The sequence below is a fragment of the Hetaerina americana genome, unplaced genomic scaffold (assembly GCF_022747635.1).
Source record: "Hetaerina americana unplaced genomic scaffold, ioHetAmer1.1.p SCAF_31, whole genome shotgun sequence".
NCBI classification, from domain to species: domain Eukaryota; kingdom Metazoa; phylum Arthropoda; class Insecta; order Odonata; family Calopterygidae; genus Hetaerina; species Hetaerina americana.
The window spans coordinates 3,477,956-3,497,414 of NW_027286886.1; the positions used below are offsets into that span (position 1 = coordinate 3,477,956).

General features: G+C 34.9%; 3 protein-coding genes across 3 annotated transcripts in view; 2 read left to right on the forward strand and 1 right to left on the reverse strand.

Moving 5' to 3' along the window:
* Positions 1–9,296, forward strand: part of LOC139691246 (calpain-1 catalytic subunit-like) — a gene marked incomplete at its 5' end in the record, with an annotated part of 50,159 nt that extends 40,863 nt beyond the window's left edge. The window contains 9 exons of the mRNA XM_071588991.1: positions 491–663; positions 2,404–2,618; positions 3,533–3,690; positions 3,784–3,853; positions 3,963–4,059; positions 4,141–4,268; positions 8,648–8,840; positions 9,064–9,119; positions 9,199–9,296. Coding sequence (XP_071445092.1) covers positions 491–663; positions 2,404–2,618; positions 3,533–3,690; positions 3,784–3,853; positions 3,963–4,059; positions 4,141–4,268; positions 8,648–8,840; positions 9,064–9,119; positions 9,199–9,225 — 1,117 coding nt within the window. The remainder of the gene's footprint in view (positions 1–490; positions 664–2,403; positions 2,619–3,532; positions 3,691–3,783; positions 3,854–3,962; positions 4,060–4,140; positions 4,269–8,647; positions 8,841–9,063; positions 9,120–9,198) is intronic.
* Positions 9,297–11,604: 2,308 nt separating this feature from the next.
* Positions 11,605–14,384, reverse strand: LOC139691266 (low molecular weight phosphotyrosine protein phosphatase 1-like). The gene is made up of 4 exons (XM_071589022.1): positions 14,294–14,384; positions 13,543–13,712; positions 13,088–13,249; positions 11,605–11,826 (listed from the first exon to the last, which is right to left on the reverse strand). Exons 1-4 carry the CDS (start codon positions 14,331–14,333, stop codon positions 11,746–11,748), a joined length of 453 nt encoding a protein of 150 aa, XP_071445123.1. The 5' UTR covers positions 14,334–14,384; the 3' UTR covers positions 11,605–11,745.
* A 4,476-nt stretch (positions 14,385–18,860) lies between these two features.
* LOC139691247 (ralBP1-associated Eps domain-containing protein 1-like) overlaps positions 18,861–19,459 on the forward strand; it is a gene marked incomplete at its 3' end in the record, with an annotated part of 33,906 nt that continues 33,307 nt past the window's right edge. The window contains exon 1 of the mRNA XM_071588992.1: positions 18,861–18,914. The remainder of the gene's footprint in view (positions 18,915–19,459) is intronic.

Here is a 19,459-nt window from a genome sequence, read left to right on the forward strand (position 1 = left end):
AACACATGTATGTACATATGTATTATATACATATAATCATTGCAAGTAATGTATCTATAAGAAACTGAAATGGATATCCATGTTCAGCAATAAGTTTGGATAATGTCAAAATTGCACAATAGGAATAATGGATAAAACCATATTAAATGATGTTACATCAGTATTAAATGAAAGGTATCGCAGAGGTATAATTATCTTCAATCTTACTTTAATATGTAGCAAAAAATAAAAAGTTGGAAGAATCAAATAGATTTTATATAGGCAGGTACATATTTGTTTTCGTCTTGGACTACTACATGACACTGTGAATAATGTGACAGAGCTTGTCATATGTATTCAAAATAATGTCTAATAGTATGGAGCAGCAACCTCAAACCATCAATTTGCGAGTAACGTTAAACTTGTGTGTTTTACAGAAAATGTTTTAATCTTGGATGTTATGAGATTGATGTGCTAATACGTAATGCAAATCATTTAAATTATTTGAAAGGATGTCATTTGAAGACTTTGCCAGGCACTTCACAAGATTAGATCTAGTTCATGTGGGACCAGACGATTGGATGTCGGAGCCAGCGATTCATTCCAAACAGCCATGGAGAGCTGTTCTTGCCAGACGGCGTTGGAGGAGTGGCTACAATGCTGGTGGTGGTCCTAATAATCCAGGTTGGTGTTCATAAAATATCTTTTGAAATAAATCTCACACAATGGGGTTGCTATTTTCATATTTATTAATGTTTTTGCTTAGAAATATTCCACAAATTAATGAGAAAAATGTTTTTTTTTAATTGAGGAAATAATTTTAGTGGCCAGTACAATATTTAAAAAAAAATACAAGTATCTAATGATTTCAATTAAAAGAAAGACTAATTAAAATGAGAAAATAAAAAACAATATATATCAGGATAGAAACAAGTGAGAGTCATGATATAATGTTAATATAAGGAAAATAAAGAAAATGAAGTCTCAAGGTTAACAATATTTTAGCAGTAAAGCTTACTATATTTATCCAAAGAATCAACTGTCATGAATTCATGCTGCTTACGGGAATTACCATTGCATGGACAACTTTCGCCCCCAGTCCTGGCATCTTCGGGTCGAAGTGATCTGTGTTGTTTCAGTTTTCAAGGGTTTTATTTCCGTAAAGTAACAGCATACAAGGAATTTATAGAGAATATAACAGAAACATAATAAAAACATTTGGCCGCTATATATAGGAGACGCTATGATGCTGACTGGCCGGGAGCTCTCTGATTTGCTCTTTCTCATGGAATAGGGTAATTCCAATGGGAACTACCCTATTCCAAGTGGGAGCCCGGGTGTAGCCATAGTCACGGTTGAAATTTTTTGGATTCCTTATTATTTCAACTGCTTCTCTCATCAGTCTCAGTAAATAAAGTCCTTCTCTTGCTTGATTGAACTTGATCGTGTGTCCGGGTTCCAACCATGCATGTTCGGCAGTTCCCGAGAGTCAGAACTGTTTTTTATCTGTGGCCCTTTGGTGCTGATGCAGGACCAAAGAGCATTAATAGTAAGCTATTGCTGTTGCCAGGTTTCCCTCCACCCTTTCTCCATTCCCTGAACACCCTACTCCTACGACATTACCCACCCATCCCCAATGGCACAAATGACCTTAGATACTAGTAGCCTTCACTGCAGACTATTAGTAGTTAAACTACCATACCAATGTGTGGTGCCGAGTGTGCTGGCCTCATCCTGAAGAACTAGATTTCATTCCAAATAGTGGTTAAGTTTTTGAAGACATCATCATCCCTGCTTGCCTTGTGGAGAGTTCTTCACATGGGCTTTTTAACAATGAATGCCATGATGCCGTACAGTGAGAGAAAGCTAGTGTCACCACTGGTTTTCTCTCCACCCTTCCTGGGGTTTGTTTCTCATATCTTAGAGTCAATTTATCAGTGTTTGTAAGTTATATATGCAGAACTGTATAATCACAGTAAAGTTGTTTCCTCACATTTTGTCAAAATATCAGTGGATATGTAGATTTGAATGTTTGATATCATGTATATGATAATTTTTTAGGACAGATAGCTTTGAGAAACAAGACTCTACATTCTCAAAATTCCTTCCCTTAAATTAGTCTAATACACCTAATGGGGAAAATGATTCCACTTATCAATCCCATGAAACCCCTGTCGGAATGTTTTAGCCCATAATAATGATCAAAATTCAAGAGGACAGGGAAAGAGGAGAAATTGAGTTACACCCAATTACACCTGATTCTCGGTGTTGTTTTTAGGAGGGAAGCTAGTGTTCTAAATCTATGTGAGATGTAACATCTGTCTTAATATTAGAAGTAGAGGTTACTTTGTTAGCAAACATGGAGAGCAAAAGCATATTATCCATAATTGAATTATTAAAACTCATTTTAACTTTATTTTCCAGAGACAACATCAATGAATCCTCAGTTTCACATTCAAATTCCACGGACTTTAACTAATAAGTGCCATGTAGTGGTATCAGTCACTCAATACTATGAGACTAATTCCACACTAGAGAGTTTCTCAAAAAAGAAAAGGCCATTGCATGCGATTGGATTTGCAGTATATGAAGTACCACATACCATGACCAGACTTACACCGCAGTTTGTGTCTGAAAAGGTAAGAGGCACCTGATAGTTGGTGGTTGGTAGAGTTGGATGTAGAATAAAATTGAAATCAGTATGGTAGGTATATTTTAAAACGGAGAATTTATAATATCACTTTAAATAATTACATTGTCATATAATTTTCATATTTAATATTGCTTAACAGCAAAGAAATGAATATTTGTTGCGTATAAATAATTGCTGTATCAAGTGTTAGTGTCAAAGCATTACTACTTCATTGATATGAACTTTAGCTATCAAGTGACAGTCATTCATTTAAATGAGAATTTGAAACCCTAGATGGTTATCCAATAATTCTGTATTGAGTAATAATAACAGAGTTGTTGGGTAATTCTGGCATATTCATCTTGTGCTTTCTCTACATATTTTCATTCTTAAGTGAGACATCATAATTTGCAGAATTCTGCCGCTTAGTTGTGCTGTACGTTGTATACAGCATTAAATGCATAGGAATTCTTATTTGTGTCAAATGATGTGTGAAATTCCATGGAATAAATATAAATTTTGAAATTTTCATAACTTATTTAATGTCTCAATCATATCAAAATTGAACTTTTCCTGTGGAAGTTTTCCACATGCAGCTTTCAATATTTGTGCCTATGCTAAATTATTAATGTTAAAATTATGTATTCTTTGAAACTTAAATTTACACTCAATTTTGGCATCTGGCTAACTTGCATAATGTTCTGATTTTGCCATGATGAGATATATCAATGAAATGTGGAGTGTGAATGGAATTTGAGTGAATACCTATGTGAATTAAGAGTTATTCTGATATTGTTTTAATTTCATTAAGCAATCTGGTTTTATAGTAGTTTATGGGAAAACACTCTGAGAATCCTGGCCCCCTTTCACCAGTGTGTAAAATTATAAATATTTATGCAAAATTTTACCATCAATTTTCAGAAACCATTGGATGTAACCAATCATTCAATCACAAGAGAAGTGGTTACCTTCTTTACACTGCCTCCTGGTGACTACATAGTTGTGCCTCAAACAAATATTCCCAACTGTGATGGAAAATTCCTTCTGAGGATATTAACTGATGAGCAGAGCAATATTTGGTAAGGCAATTGTGCTTGTAGAGCTTGAACCATAGTAATACTCATAATATAGCCTTGTGAAGTCATTAAGGCAACTTATCAAATAATTTGCAGGGAGGTGAACGAAGATAACATGGTGTTTAGAAATATATCATCTGAATTAGTGGAAGACTCTTTTATGCTAGTAAGTACTCAAGGAAGATCATAAGTTAGGGCATTGATTTGACTTATTTAGTAGCACTTCTTTTGATTACTGGTCTATGAATGTCAGTTAACTTTAATTTTCATTGCAGCCTGATGGGAGATCAATTCTGAATAAATTGATAATGAAGTATCCTCCTGAAATAGATGCAAGTCATTTATTGAAAATTTTGAAGACATACTGGAAAGGTATATGCATCCTCCCCGTAAAAAATACACCTAATCCATCTCTTATGGTAAGAAAGCCTTAAATTTCTATTTTATTTTCAGCCTACCTCATTGAAAAGCCATCATATGAGTTGTGCAAAAGTTTAATAATGCTTCGGGACTACAATATAAGTGGACGTATTAACCTGCTAGACATAACAGTATTGATGCAAATGCTTCACTTTTGGAGGGTAAGCAATATCAAATATCTTACATTAAATATTAATATTGATATTCTAGTATTAATAGTAAGTTTTGGATGGGCACAGACTGGACACCGATAAATTTATTTGTCTCTTCAACCAAACATAGCCTGACATCCAACGCTAAAATAAAACCTTTTTTAATTATGCATACTTTGCCCCTCCCTTCATTTCATCTTATATGCCTATCCTTTTCCTACCCCTCCCTCGGTTGCCTTAATTTCTCCACTCCATTACTGTCTTCAACATTCTATTGCCGGTGAAAATGCTCCACATTCATCTTTCCTCCTCGTTTGAATTTCTCCCAACAATTTCTCCCCCTCTCCCACCTTGCATAGCACTTCCTTGTTTGTTTTCCTTTCTCTCTATTTCACCTTTTCTATCCTTCTCAACACTGACGCTGAAATTCTTCCAATCTATGACTATAATCTTGCTTCAGTAATTAGATTTACATGCAGTACAAAGACATACTCCTTATCAAAGTTATAATGAGTCTCTGAAGTAAAAAAACCAATCCAAGGTACCTGAGGATGATGCCAATGCATGGAAACTAGTTGTACTGAATGAAATATTTAGTGGAAAGATAAATTGATTGTTTTTACTTCAGTGGCAATGGATTTCCACAAAGTTAAGCCTGAAAATATCGAGTATAATGAGTCTTTTCTTAGCATCCCTGTTTTAGGATACTGTAAGTAATTCCCTCCTCCTCATGAAAGATTCTTTGTCCAATGTAATTCTTCTTATCTCCCTACTACTTTGACCATTTTGTTCCAAAACACTTCTGATATGTGTTCAACCTGATCCTAATCCTGAACTCCTCTGTTTAAATATTAAATGTGCATTTTTCTTGCTTGAAATCTGCAATACCTTTGTTTTGTTTACATTGATTCCATACCTATCACACGGACTTTTCAATATGCTCAACAATTCTTGTAACCCCTTGTTAGACTGACTAGCTAAAGCTTGATCATTCACAAACATAACTGATTTGATAAATGCCCATTGACTTTCACGGCTATCTCATTGTTTTTCACTTGCCACTTTTACCATTTCTTCCTCATGTTTGTTGAAAGTGACTGGTGATTGTTTACACTCCTGTCTTACCCCTCTTTCTAGCATTGCCCATCCTGATCCTCCATCTGCCTCTTGCATCAGAGCAGTCGGAGACAAGGTTAGGTTTCAGATAATTTGCTTATCCATTCAACCTTCTCCTGTTTTCTACAATATATTCATTAATTCTTTTTTTTTCAAATGCCTTCTCGAAATCTGCAAAACAAAGAGACCCATTCTGATTGTGTTCTATGTTCCTCACTGTTAGTGATTTCATTACTGCTATAGTGTCACTCGTGCCTCTTCCTTTTGTGAACCTAAACTGATCATGCTGTAAGTAATTCTTAGTCTTTTTTCTAACTTCTTATTAATGATCACAAGTGCCACTTAATCTGTATGTGGAATCAAACTTTTTGTTCAAGAGTCTTCACATGGCTGCCTTTCCCTTTTTTGGAAAAGAAATTATATTTATATGGTGAAATCTTGTGACCAAATTCCTCCCTTATAAATTGAATGAATTTTTCCTTGAAAACCTTTCCTCCCATGCTCTCCTTAGCCTTAAAGTGTTTCTGTGGGAGCTGTGTGTGAGAACTATAGAAATACAAGTTTGATTTTGCATGCAGCTAAGGTGAATCTTAAGATCATTAACAAAAGGATGGACCTGAGGAAAATAATTAAGGAAGAGATAAACAGTTAGGGTTCAGAAAAGGGGTAGGTATGCATGGTGCCATATTAATTATCAGTCATGAATAGAGGGATCAGGATGGTGTGGTGTCTACTGGCTTCCCATGTAGAGGGCCTGGGTTTGAATCCCACTTTGAGTGAGTACGCCATCTATCAGATGGGGCGTTAAACTGCAAATCCCCTGGCACCTTTTGTTTAGAGTAGGCTAATGCCGACGCCAGGTTTCTCTCCGCCCTTTCCTGCCCATCCCTAATGGCAAAAATAACCTCAGCTGTCGGTCACCTCCTCTGAATACTACTACTAGTCATGAATAGGGAGGAATGCAGCATAAAACCAGAATGTATTTCTTTGTTTCATAATTTTTGAGGAGGTGCTAAATATATTATACAGAGTGGCATTGATAAATGCATTACAGATGAGAGGAGGGGATTTTGAAGGATATCCTTATAGGGGTTTTATCCTCGACCAATACATGTCTCTGATTGCTTAGGTGCCTGTGGCAGAGGGAAGTTCAGGATGGTTATGAGAGGGGAGTCCATTATAACTCAGGCTTTTTAATGTAATCATGGAAGAAATGATAGGAGAAACTTGGCATTGGCTGGATATAAGGATGATAGTAGGTCAGGAATTCATAAAATCAGACTCATAGCTGGTCACATTTTAGATAGCCAGTCAGCCAAAGGGTTACAATTGCTGTTGAGTAATTTAGAAAGTCAGTGTGACATATGTTGAATGAGAATTTATGTAAGTAAAAAATGTTATGAGATTTATAAGAAAAGGAAGGACAAGCGAAAGTGTAAAATTGGAGGACATAAACTAGAGCGGGTGGAACAGTTTACCCAATTTGGTAGTGTTTTTAGCCATTATGATCACAGTAGTCAGGACATCAGAAGAAGAAGACCTTAGGCAAAGAAGCTTTCATGAGGAGGAGGGAATTCATGACAATACCATTGAGTTATGATGCTAAGAAAAGACTCCTTGAAACTTTGATATGGAGCATGGTTTTGTGTACAAAACTGAAACAAGTCAATTGAAGCAGAATAATAGGCTTATAGGCATAATTGGAGGCTTATGAGATGTGGGTGTGATGAAGGCTGGAAAAGGTAAAATGGATGTTAAGGAAAACAACTGAAGTATTGGGCATGGTTGAAGATGGAACAGCATTGCTGGGGGAAATTCAAAGGAGTGGAAAGTTTCATGCAGAGCATTTTGACTACCAATGGAATGATGAGGATAAAAGAGGATCTTTACACTTCCACAATAAAGATTTAATATTTCACGACCATGGTTTAAATGCTCCGCATCATCATCAGGTGATCAGCAGCATCAAAACCATGGTCATGAAATACTAAATCTTTATTGTGGAAGGTTAAAGTTTCTTTTTTACCCTCATCATGAAGGAATTCCACCAAGTTAAACCTGAAACTGTTATGTTTGTCAATGGAATGTTGAAGATTGCGATGGAGAGGAGATGTTAGGCAAGCAAAGTTGTTGGATTGCATGAAGGGACATTGAAGGTAAGTGGAATTGAATGAGGGTTTATTTCATCAGGTGTCAGACTGTCTCTCATAAGATGAGCTAGAGAAATGAAGTTGCTCATCTGTGCCCATCCAAAACCTACCTTAAATGTTAGAATTTGAACGAATTACGATGTTGCTATTACCATGCTTGTCAGCACTTCTGTATTTATTGGCTGCTTATTAAAATTTTGGCATTAATCATCGCTCAACCAGTAACTGAAATCAATTGAAGAACAGGGTTTGGATTGGTGTGGTGTGGGATGGAAACTACAATCTTTCCCTCAGCCAGCCAACTTTGGAATTGCCTAAAAATAAGAATATTGGCATATAACCTGGAAAAATGTTCAGGGATAGAAAAAATTATTATAAAAAAGTCTCTTCATTTGTTGACTAGACTTGACCAGCATTTTGAAGCATCACTCCCATTCACCCGTGGTAGCACATTTTAGTGTTTCTGGTCTGATGTTAACCATTTAAGGAAGTTACAAGTTCGATTCAGATTTTTAAATTAACTATTTTTAGCTCTCTGCTGACACAGGAAACAATAAAATGGTGTGATCATAATATGCCATGCTGACTGTATGTTTTTTGCTTGTGGACAAATATATTTTCAAAATGTATATGTTCTTTCATCTTTTAAGGCTTTATACTGACAATGGGCTTTTACTTAGTCAGTGTATCAATGTGTCCTCGTGAAAATAGGAGTGTAAAGGGATTACAGTAGGGAAGCAAGGTAGTAAAAATGGTGGCACCAAAACTTGAAAAACATCATCACTCTCCTCATTCAATCAAGTTTTCATTAAGAAATTGTAGTTATAGGGGTACTTTTTTGAGTAATTCATGCCTGTATTCCATCGAACATACAGAAACTAAAATGGCCCTAAATTTCATTATATTGCCAAAAGAAGATTAAATGGAGATGATTAGAAAGATACCATTATCAGCTCTACCAGTAGCTGAAAGATATCTTCAAGTTGGGTGCCAGTTCATGTTTCATGTATTCAGAATTACTGGAATTAGTACATATATATGAAAAAAATGTGATTGTAGTAATAAGTGCTCTGATAAAATATTTTTAATCAGCAATAATAAATGAGCATATTTTCTTTTTAGATTGCATTTCAAAAGTATGACAAAAGTCATAGTGGTAAGACTAGTAGCTACAATCTACGGCTTCTTCTGTGGGAGGCTGGAAGCACTGTGAGCAACAAGGTCTTAGAATGTCTTGTACTTAGGTTTGCAAAAAATAAAATCCTAACTTCAGAGTGTTTCATAATGGCAATGGTACGACTGCATCTTGCCCATGGTAAGTATTGGCTGATTATGCAGGAAATCATTTAAATTAATTCCCTTAAAAAAATGTAATGAAATAATATATTAGGTAAATTTAGGTTATTTTACTTTTGGATAAGTGAGATTTTAATAGAATACTTCATGCACTTAAATTGAACTTTCTTGTGCATGGAAAGACTTGCATATTATAATAGCATTTTAAGATTATACTGAACCAGCTCTTTTTTTCCTTTTAGAACGATATCATAATCTTGACACCAAAATGAAAGGGAATCCCCTTTCATTGGAAGAGGTTTGTATCCACTAGCTTGAAATTTTGACTTGATTATAATCTTCTTAAATAGACAACTAATTCAGTCGTTTTTTTACAGATGATTTTGATGACAATATATTCTTGACAGCAGTCAGCATCATTAGAAGAGAATTTCAAGACTTTAATAAGCCAAAGATTGAGTAAATGACATTACTCGTGTGACCATATTATATATGTGTGTGTATATATATATATATATACCATTAGCTTAAAGCAACAGATTATTTATTTTTGTTGAATTACCTCTATGAGAGACACCAAATTAAATGGTTTTGAAATAAAAAAAATTAATGATAAAATAGTCGGTTTTTTTTATTATTCCAAGAACTACTCTAAATCACCTACCTACTCTAATTTGACAGAACTATTCTTAGGGCCCCATGTAAAATAGGTTCTCTTTTAAAAAATTCAAAATGATTCAGTACACTCCAGAAGGATTGGCCTCATCACAGAGATTACTTCTATTGAAAAATGATGTGCTTCAATATGGAAGAGGGCTTAATGCCACACCTGTATTATCACCCCTTCCAAATACTGTGTTATGAAGGCATATTTTTGATGCGGTAGGTACCCAGCCAAGATATGGATTTCAGTTAGACATCTTTCAGCAGGACCCTTCACCAAATTTAGTTGCAAAGAGACCTGGTGGACTTGTTGCTGGAGTTGGGAAGGACAATCTTAAGGCAGGGGTGTTAAACCCATGCCTCACAATGACCATCAATTTAGCCCAACAAGCAATTGACATTACTAAATAATTTATAAAGCTTAATGACAACTGTAACAAACTATTTTCAAGAATGAATCACTCAAAGAATAAAATTAAAACAAAACTACCAGATGATAACCTTAAAAGCTCACTAAGAATGGCAACTACTTCCATCAAACTAGATATCAATATACCGAGAGTTTCTCAAATACAGTGTCAAACATCCCATTAATTTTATGCTGCCCTTTGTTCATCAGCCGTTGTGGTGTTTTTATTTGAAGTGTGGCTCGAGACAATTCTTCTTCTGCCAAAGCATTCTGGAAAATCCAACGTTGGGACACATCTGATTTTAGACAATATGAAATTGAATGAGTCATTTGTGAGTCTCTTAACAAGAGCTGCTAGCACATCTGCAACAAGCATGGCCTTTTATTTAATATTACGGGGCCATTTAGCTTTCAGATCTCATGTTTCCATGGTCCACACCACATATTAAATTGTACATATGAAGTCATTCTTAATCATCTGGGAAGACAAATTATATTTTAAAATTTGATGTTTAATTGGAAATTTACTTGGTTAAAGAAAAATATGAATAGATATGAAGATAGGAATAAATAAATCAATGTATACTTCCATCCGCTTTCCTTATTATAAGTAGCAAATGTTTAAAGGAGGGAGGCAATAGTATTATGTTTTCTCACCTCCATGTGGGCAAAATCCAATACCAAGCAATTTTAAAACCAAGGAACAAATTATTTGATTGATTCACAACTTTCCCATCATTATTCATGCATTCATTTCAATAAATTGATAGATTAGCAAAAATCTGGGTTTTACTATAATTTTAGCTGGTTAGGTTAAATGGAGTCTACAAGACTCCAATGTTTATATTGCCTTAGGGTATCGAGTTATTCCAGTATGCCATGGTCCCAAAGCAGCACTGACATAGTCCTACTCATATTTCAGATGCCCAAAAATGACCATGGGCATTGAGGAATGGCAAAATTTTTCCGTGAACTTAAGTAAATTAGGGATTAATTCAGTGTCACATAACTAAAATTAAGGTGAGATACTGAAATGAATTCACTAAAAGCACGTTAACATATAATGATACCAAATGCTTCTGTACAGGGTATTTTATTTCTGAATAAATAACATAGTTGGGTTTTATACATTGTCTATGGTGCTCTCTAAGTGTTCTCAAATATTATTTTCAGCTGATAAAAAGTTAATTTTTATTACTAGGTAGCATTTGGTCCCTAGATTGTTTAAATTAGTATCAATAAAATATTGCCTAATTCCATTCCATATAAATTAAAAGATTTCCCTAGAATGGAATGACTTTTGGATATTCACCGTTGAAGAGTGAGACATTGCCCATTGCCTCTGGGAGAATTTTTTATCCTCAAGACCAGAACACCTTAAATGATATCATATTCCATCTGACAAAGATTAACATTTCTGCATGTATGGAGCGTTTAACCATACAGAAGTTGGAGACACACATACAGATTTGTATTACCAGGTCAATAATAAACATTTTTGCCCTGTCAAGTTGATTCTGACCTTGTAACAAAGTTAGTCAGAAGAGCATAAAATTACTACCAGAATATAGCTTCTGTGCACTAATACTTGGATTTCCTTACCTTTAAAAACAAATTGAACCATGATCTATCAGGATAGAAAAGCTAATTTGCAGAAAAGCAGAATTGCTAATAAAACAGAAAAATAAACAGCAGAGGGATACAAAAACGTACTCACTACATGTGCTAAAAAATTGTTTATTACGACAAAATGTACCTACAGTCTAGGTACCCACAATAGTAATCCAGTACCAAAAAAGGCAGTCAGGCAGTTTCAATTCTGTAATAATTGAGAGAATTTTAAGCTGCAGATTTAACCATTAGTAGAAAGAAATTTTTCTAATGATCTTTTACAGATTTTATAGCATAGATCAAAACCTTCAGCTCCTGAATCCTGAAATGAGAATTAGTAGAAAAATATAAGAAGAAATTTATGGGTGTATATATGAAGCTACATGTTTATTAACTTGATTAATTGAAAAATAAATACCCAACCATTTAGCCAAAGTTTATTACTTCACTTCATTTACAAAATTATCTTTTAACAAAGCTGCCCTTATGGCTCCATTTAACTGAGGGTCTTTATCATATAATTCCTAATGAAGATAGTGCTATCTAACAGAAATGGACTTATTGCAGAGAGATCATTTCTAAGGCCAGAAGATACTATTTTATTAACTTTCTCTCACATTTTCCCCAGCAGAGTACCAAAAACAGATCATTGGATTGAACAGATTATAGACTCCTCACTGCAAGGAAGAAATTTTCTGTGCTGAGGTAAGCTCATTAGAGCCATTGTGTTTTTGATGGCTTTGCAGAATTACCAACCTAAAACTCTTAATCAGAGAGTGAGTATGCAATGGCAGCAGACTATGTTGTTTCAAATCAAGTGAGTCAATGAGATCAAGCTAAAAAATTCAAAGAAGTGGCACACTGCCATTTCATAATCTCTTCCATTGTTAACATTCACCAATAGTTTGAATATAAGGTTAATAGATACCCACACATCAGAAGTGATTGGGGGTTACTTTTTATGTTCATTTATACACCATGCAATAAGGTATTCTCAAAAGAGCACTTGCAATGTTTAATTTTAATCCAAACACCATTTGAAGATGCTGCTGTGATAGTACATTGGCCTTCATACATATTAAACTTAAGTTCCCTAACATGCCACATTTTCCCCAGCCTAACATGTTCCCATGCCTAGTCCAATTTTGCAGATGCCATAATGAGTTTTTGTAAGTAACTTTCTCCTTATGTCTTGTTCTTTTTTAAATGATGAAATACAGTTAATTTCACTTCTATCAAGGCTCCAGATGCAGTAAAATAAACCAGAAATATTATGTGTCAGTTAAAGTTTAAGTAAAAAAATTAAACTTAGTGTTTTCTGGTGATAAAATCTTTTGATGGTCTTTGGAATATTAAAACTTATCTTGAATTATCAAAAGGAAATAGAATACTTGACAATGGATATGACTAATAGTTTTCAACCAGGTTCCCACTCATTTAGCTCAATTAAAATAGCACCCCATCAACAAATAGCAAACAATGAATGTGGGAATTAATAATTAAAATGATATGGTTCAATATGCACTCAGGATTTTGGTACCTATATTGACGCAAAAGTTTGGAAATGAAATTATCTTGCTTACATAATATGGATCAGGAACAATATCAGCTTTCTCTGGATCAAACTCTGTTATAAGTTTAATCTTATTTTCAGTTTTAGGGGGGGCCATTCCCCTTAGGGTTTTTATGTTTTCATGGTCCATTCCCATTATTATATCGAATGTATGGAAGTCATTACTGGTAATCTGAAAAGTTTATATTTAAAACCTTATTAACTAACTGTAAATAACAGTGCTAAAAGAAGTTTATGAACTGTTATGAAGGTAGTCAGAGTCATATAAGAATCAATACATATACATTGAAATTTCAAATGTTGAAATAAAACACTTATTCATATTAGTAGCTTAGATTCAATGAAGAGAGGCATAAGAGTATTAATTCTAATTTCCAAGTGAATCAAATTCACGGGGCCATTTTAAATAAGGATTTAAAATCTTTTGATGTATACGGGGATTTTCTAAACATCTGAATTTTCTACCATTCTAGCTGCGTGAGTTAATTTGATTCCATATGACTCCAAAGTTTTTATTGCCCTTCGGTCTGGAGAATTGCCTGTATGCCATGGTCCTAACGCAGCACTATCACAATCCCAGTCATCGGTCAAGTTGCGAAAAATTGCCATGGCCATTGGGGACCGGCATATATTACCTGCAGGCAAACGAAAATTAGGGATTTATTCCAGTCATTTAAAAACAAATAACGATATACAACTCAAATTATTTCACCATTAAATAGTTACATATTAAGATACCAATTGCTTGTTTAGTGTCCTTTTTCCTCAATAAAAAATCTCTGAGACGGGTATGACATAGACTAAGTTGCTCCCGAAGTATTTTCCAAAACTACTTTCGATTAAAAAACATTGATGTTAAGCGGTAGTTGGAATTTGACTTTTTGATGGTTTACCAAAATAAAATTGATGAAATATGGTCTGATGGCATTTTACATGAAAACTAATACGTACTCCCTTGACGGGAAGGCTTTAAGATATTTATTGATGAAATATACGACATTATTAATCATTCCGGTGAGCTTCAACTAGTACCAATTCGCGTTTGGGGATTTTTAAATACAATTGTAAATTAAACTGTCGCACATTATGAAATTTTTTGTTGTTTTCATTTAACTTATCTTTAACATTCAAAGCCACAAAACAGGTGGTTTCAAAATTTGATGTAGTCCCGTAAGGTATTGATATGGAAACATTCAATTTACAATATTTGACTTACCCAAACACACAAATAAAATCTTTCTTTTTCTCTCAGCCATATCGGATTGTTTCACAAAGATTCAAAATGTAATACGGTGGCCATCTGCAACAACAGTTGAACAACGAAATAACTGTTGAAACGTAACATTTAGTAGCATGTCATACGGAACCTTCGTAGATATGGTAAAATTTCATGCCGTAATCAAATGTAGGTATGAGAGAGATGTCAATTTTTCACAGCGTATTCAAAATAAATTAACTCCGAGAAGTTAATTCTCTATGTCGAAACTCTTCTCCCATAAGTTTTTAAGATGCTAGCGTCTAATTATTTTATCTAACGCACGTTGAATTGTCAATATTACATTCACGAAGGCTGTGTGAAAGTAGAATCAAGTAAAAATAGTTTGGCAGTGCAGAAATCCCAGAAATTTAACGTACTTTACCAATCTCCAAAAGGGTAGCGTTGATGCCCTCAAGAGTTTCTTCAAAGAATGTGAAAGGCTACTGAGGCCTTAGCCACCAAATAATTTCTACTTCAACTACAAAAGCGTAACTCCGACGGCATATTCCTCTTGAGAATATGCCGTTGCAAATGAAAACAAAAGTTTCTACTAAACCTTTAACATTTCGATACGTTTTTCCGCAGTACAGTTGTTTTAATTAGGTAAAATCCCACGCAAAATCACGAACCAGCCATGTAAAGCTTTATGAAAATTGTCTCCCAGGAAAGACGCTTCATTATTCTCCTTGCATAAGTCAATCTCCCAATCATTTTCTCTCGAATATTCCCAGAAAAATACTTTCGTTGTCTTTGCTCGTTACGCAGAGCCAGGTACGCACAATAAATGACGTGAGGGGGTGAGCAAACCGTGGCTTGCTTAATCGATTGTAATGATATCATTCACACTGACAGTGGGTGAAAAGCTTATGTTCTTAATAAAGTCCTCCAAAGGGTTTTCACGAACAATGTTGACACCGCGGATCTCCCAGATACAATCCATTCCGAATTCATGGCTAATATCACAGCGGATGAATAAGAAATTATCAGATTGCTCTATGAGATTGAACCCAACAAGTACCCGGGTATTCAATTGTTTCAGGCTCAACTTTGTGGAAGTTCATATTCTCACCCACCCCCCTCTCCCCACATGAATGATATATACCGTCACTTGATTAATTTGTACCTAATGATGACGCCTAAGCGTTGAACCTAGTGGTACGAGAATAAAGAACATTGGAAATATACATTGTGTTTTTCATGTAATGATTAAAGCATCCGGGTCCCGAAAATATACCGGCCAGGGTGTTAAAACATTTAGCTCCTAACATTGCCCAGTATTTCAAAGTTTATTTAACTAATCTTTCACATAGTGCAGTCTCTAAGAATTGAAAAACCGCGAGGATAACGCCTATTTCAAAAAGTGGTGACAGGGAGGACCCCAGTAATTACAGACCCATTTCTCTCACTTTGATATGAAGCAAAATTTTGGAACTCATTTTCTGTTCGATAATGAGATTCCTCAATAGCATTAACTTTTTAAGTAACAATCAGAACCATACTGTTTTAAGTAACAGCAGCATTCAGAGAAACCCACTCATGCGAGACCCAATTAGGATTATTTACTCGACTTCCTTTTATCAGGTGAGAGTGGTAATGGATGCAATCCACTTGGAAACAGTATTTGACAAGGTCCCCCATGATAAACTAATTCATAAATTGAAGTTTGCGGGTACAAACAAGAGCGCAATAAATTGGATTGAAGACCTTCTGCAAGAGTGGGACCAGAGGGTAGTCCTTGACGGTGCTAGTTCTGACCGAGTACAAGAGACAAGTGAGTGAAAGTGAAAAGTGAGATTAGAATTCTCACAGATGACATGGTGATTTATTAGGAGGTATCAAAATTTGAGGATTGTCATTAAGCCATAATCAATGTTCGGTGGTGAAATTATTTGAAAGATCAACCGGATTTGTTTACTAACTAGCTGGAGGTCACCTTGAAGTAGTTGATACTGTAAAATACCCAGGTGATGCAATCACTAAAGAATGAACTTGGGGTACCAACAGGTAAAATATACTGGCAAGCATTTAAAAATTGTAATTTATTAGACCCACTGTTGGCAGGAGTGACTACTAGGACTATAGTTATCACGCTCTTGTCAGGGCTCATTTAGAATATGCATTTAGTGTATGGGACTCGATTGATTAAGGTTTGAGAAAGTTCAACGCAGGGCAGCCTGTTTTGCCACAAACTGTTACAATAATATGAAAAACATCACAGAAATGCTTCTGGGGTAGGTGCTGGGAATCATTAGAGGAAAGGACAATTCAATGCTAAATTTAACTTTCTAAATAAATTCAGAGCCACAAGTTTCAGCATTGATGTCTCGCAAATTATTCACTATCCAACACACATTGGTTGTTTGAATCATGAATATAAAATTTGGGAAATAGATGCCAGAACTAGCAGACTCAAGGACTTCTTCTACCCACGGACTATACAGAAGAGAAACTGTAGGGTTAGAGGAAGCAAAATCCCACTTGCCAACTACAGTATCTAGGGCATAATTAATTTTACCCAAATGCATGCACTTTTACTAATCTTGTGATTGGGGGTAAAAACCTTTCCTGCATGACCACATGGGATGGCCATTTAAGGACTTAGTGCTCATAACAGTACTGTTTGGCCTGATTTGTTGGTTTTGAAGTTTCTCCTTCAACCCCTCATCTCTCTTTGTGGGGTGCATCCGCTGCCAATATATATATATATATGTGTGTGTGTGTGTGTGTGTATATATATTTTTATGCAAAAATAAAATTCAATTATATTAGAAGCTTCTATTTCATCAAAATTCAAAAGTACATGAGTTCGCATCTCTAAGTAAGCCAAATTCACTGGGGTATTTTAAAATAAGGTTTCAAAACATTTCCTTTCAAAACTTCCTCAACAATATGAGTAAAAATATTTTGATACATGCAGGAATTTTTAAACCATCGGTATTCACCACCATTTTAGCTACGTAAGTTAAACTGATTCCCTGGGAATTCAAAGTTGTGCCAGTATGTCATGGTCCCAGAGCAGCACTATTGCATTCCCACTCTTCTGTCAAGGGCCGAAAAATGACCATCAGGGAATTACATATATTTCCTGCAAAGAAACCAAAATTAGGATTTTCTTCACTATACTCGAATTGCTAATATGGTTAACAAACTAAAATTGCATTATCACTAATAAATTTATGCATGAATATACCAATTCCAGTCATTTTATTTCTAAATAAAATACACAATCTCTGGGCTATTGATATTGACAATAGGGATTCCAAAGTACACTTCAACCATATTTGTTCAATAATAAATATTAATATTCAGCAGTAGTTTGCAGTTGATGTTTACTCAAACTAAAATTGATGAAATTTGGTCTGAGGCCATTTTACATAAAAATTAATGTAAAGGGAGTCAAGTGATTATCCAGAAGTCTCCCTTGTCAAGGGAGACATCTGGATATTCACTTGAAATGTGAAACATTAACAAGCATTTTGGTGGGCTTCAACAAGTGCCAACTCCGGGAACTAAGGTGGAATATTCTATATTCGAGGCCAGAACTTTATTCCACCGGTCAAAGATATTCCATTCCACCTTTTCATGGATAATAACCAGTTGATTTTTAAAATTTAAAAACTATCCACTGCAATTCGCTTAAAATAACCGTTGGTACGTCTGAATTACAATAAAAGGAGATATTAGTTTTGCGTTCTTTAAAAAGTATATTCCTATCCCGAGCTACCTCACAACATATTTGTTCATTTATAAATTGGTTAATCTTTGGGGGTCAAAGCTACTTAACGAGAATTTTATTAATTTAAATAGTCATCTGAGGTATTGTTAAAGAAAGACTTATATTAACATTTTTGCAACAACCTAACCAAGCTGACAAGTAAAATTTTACCCTTTTCTTCTGCCATTAACTTTTATTTATGTGTGCCTGACAAATATTTAAATGAAGATCCGTAGAAGCCCGCTATCAAAACAAATACATCTCGATATATCGAATATACGATAGATTCTGTGTTCTCACTAGAATGTTGGTATAAGAGAACTTCGCTGTTTGTATATAAAAATATATTTTCATTGAAGAAATCGAGGCACTTCAGTGTACTTGAATGCTTTTCTTATATTAATTTTCGTAGTAAAGGCGTCCAATTGTTTTAGTTTCTAATAAAGCATGAATATTCTCTATTACATTCCTAGAAGATACATGTGATTAGATTGGATTTGGTGTGCAAGAAACTGCTTAGACGATTTATTTGGCGTTGTGGGCCCTCGGTTTAGGATCATTACGTGTATTTTCAGGTTTATTAGTTCATCTTAGTGGTAAGACTTTTCGGCGGCTAAAAATCCAAATTAACTAAATCACATGGACGAGAATGGATTCAAACCACCGAAAAAATCGCCAATTACGGAGTTAATAAGTAATTTCCAGTGCCTCGAATACGGTATTAGTCTTCAGGGAATGAAGAGAATGACTTCATGGTTTGAAGCAAAGTATACCCTCACGGGCATTATGTTGTAAAAGTAAACCGGTACGAGGCATTCCTTCTGATATTTCAACTTGAGCCAATACCAGACTTACCATGGAGCAGTTAAGGCTACGCTAATAATATGCTTATATGTGTTGGATTTTATCCCTTTGGTTGTGGGTCCACTTTTGACATAGAGCTCAGTCAGGTTGTTACCGAGGCACCCGATATGTCAAAATTTTTTTTCTTGGATACACGCTGAGTCTTACACTTCGCTTAAATTTCTGGTATTTAGAAAAAAAGGAGAAATGAAAATTTAACTTGGAGAAGAGATTGGGCTCGGTTGTCACAAAAAATTACTATTATTATAACTGATAAAATGAAGCAAACTTTCGTAAAAACTAAAAGGATAAGGGGTTTAAGGATGTGCACTATTGTCCAAATATAAAAAGAATTTTTAGCATATTATTTGTTTTACTACTCAAGCTTCTAGTGAACAGTTACAAGTTTCAATGGGAATCTAAAAGTAGAGGGCAAAATTTTTGGTAATTACTTAGAATTCTCATAATAATATGGTACAGGTGGTACAAATGAAAATAAACCTTTGAATGTATCGAACTAATCGAATCGTATACACTACAGACCGGTTGTTGATATTGTAGACCTA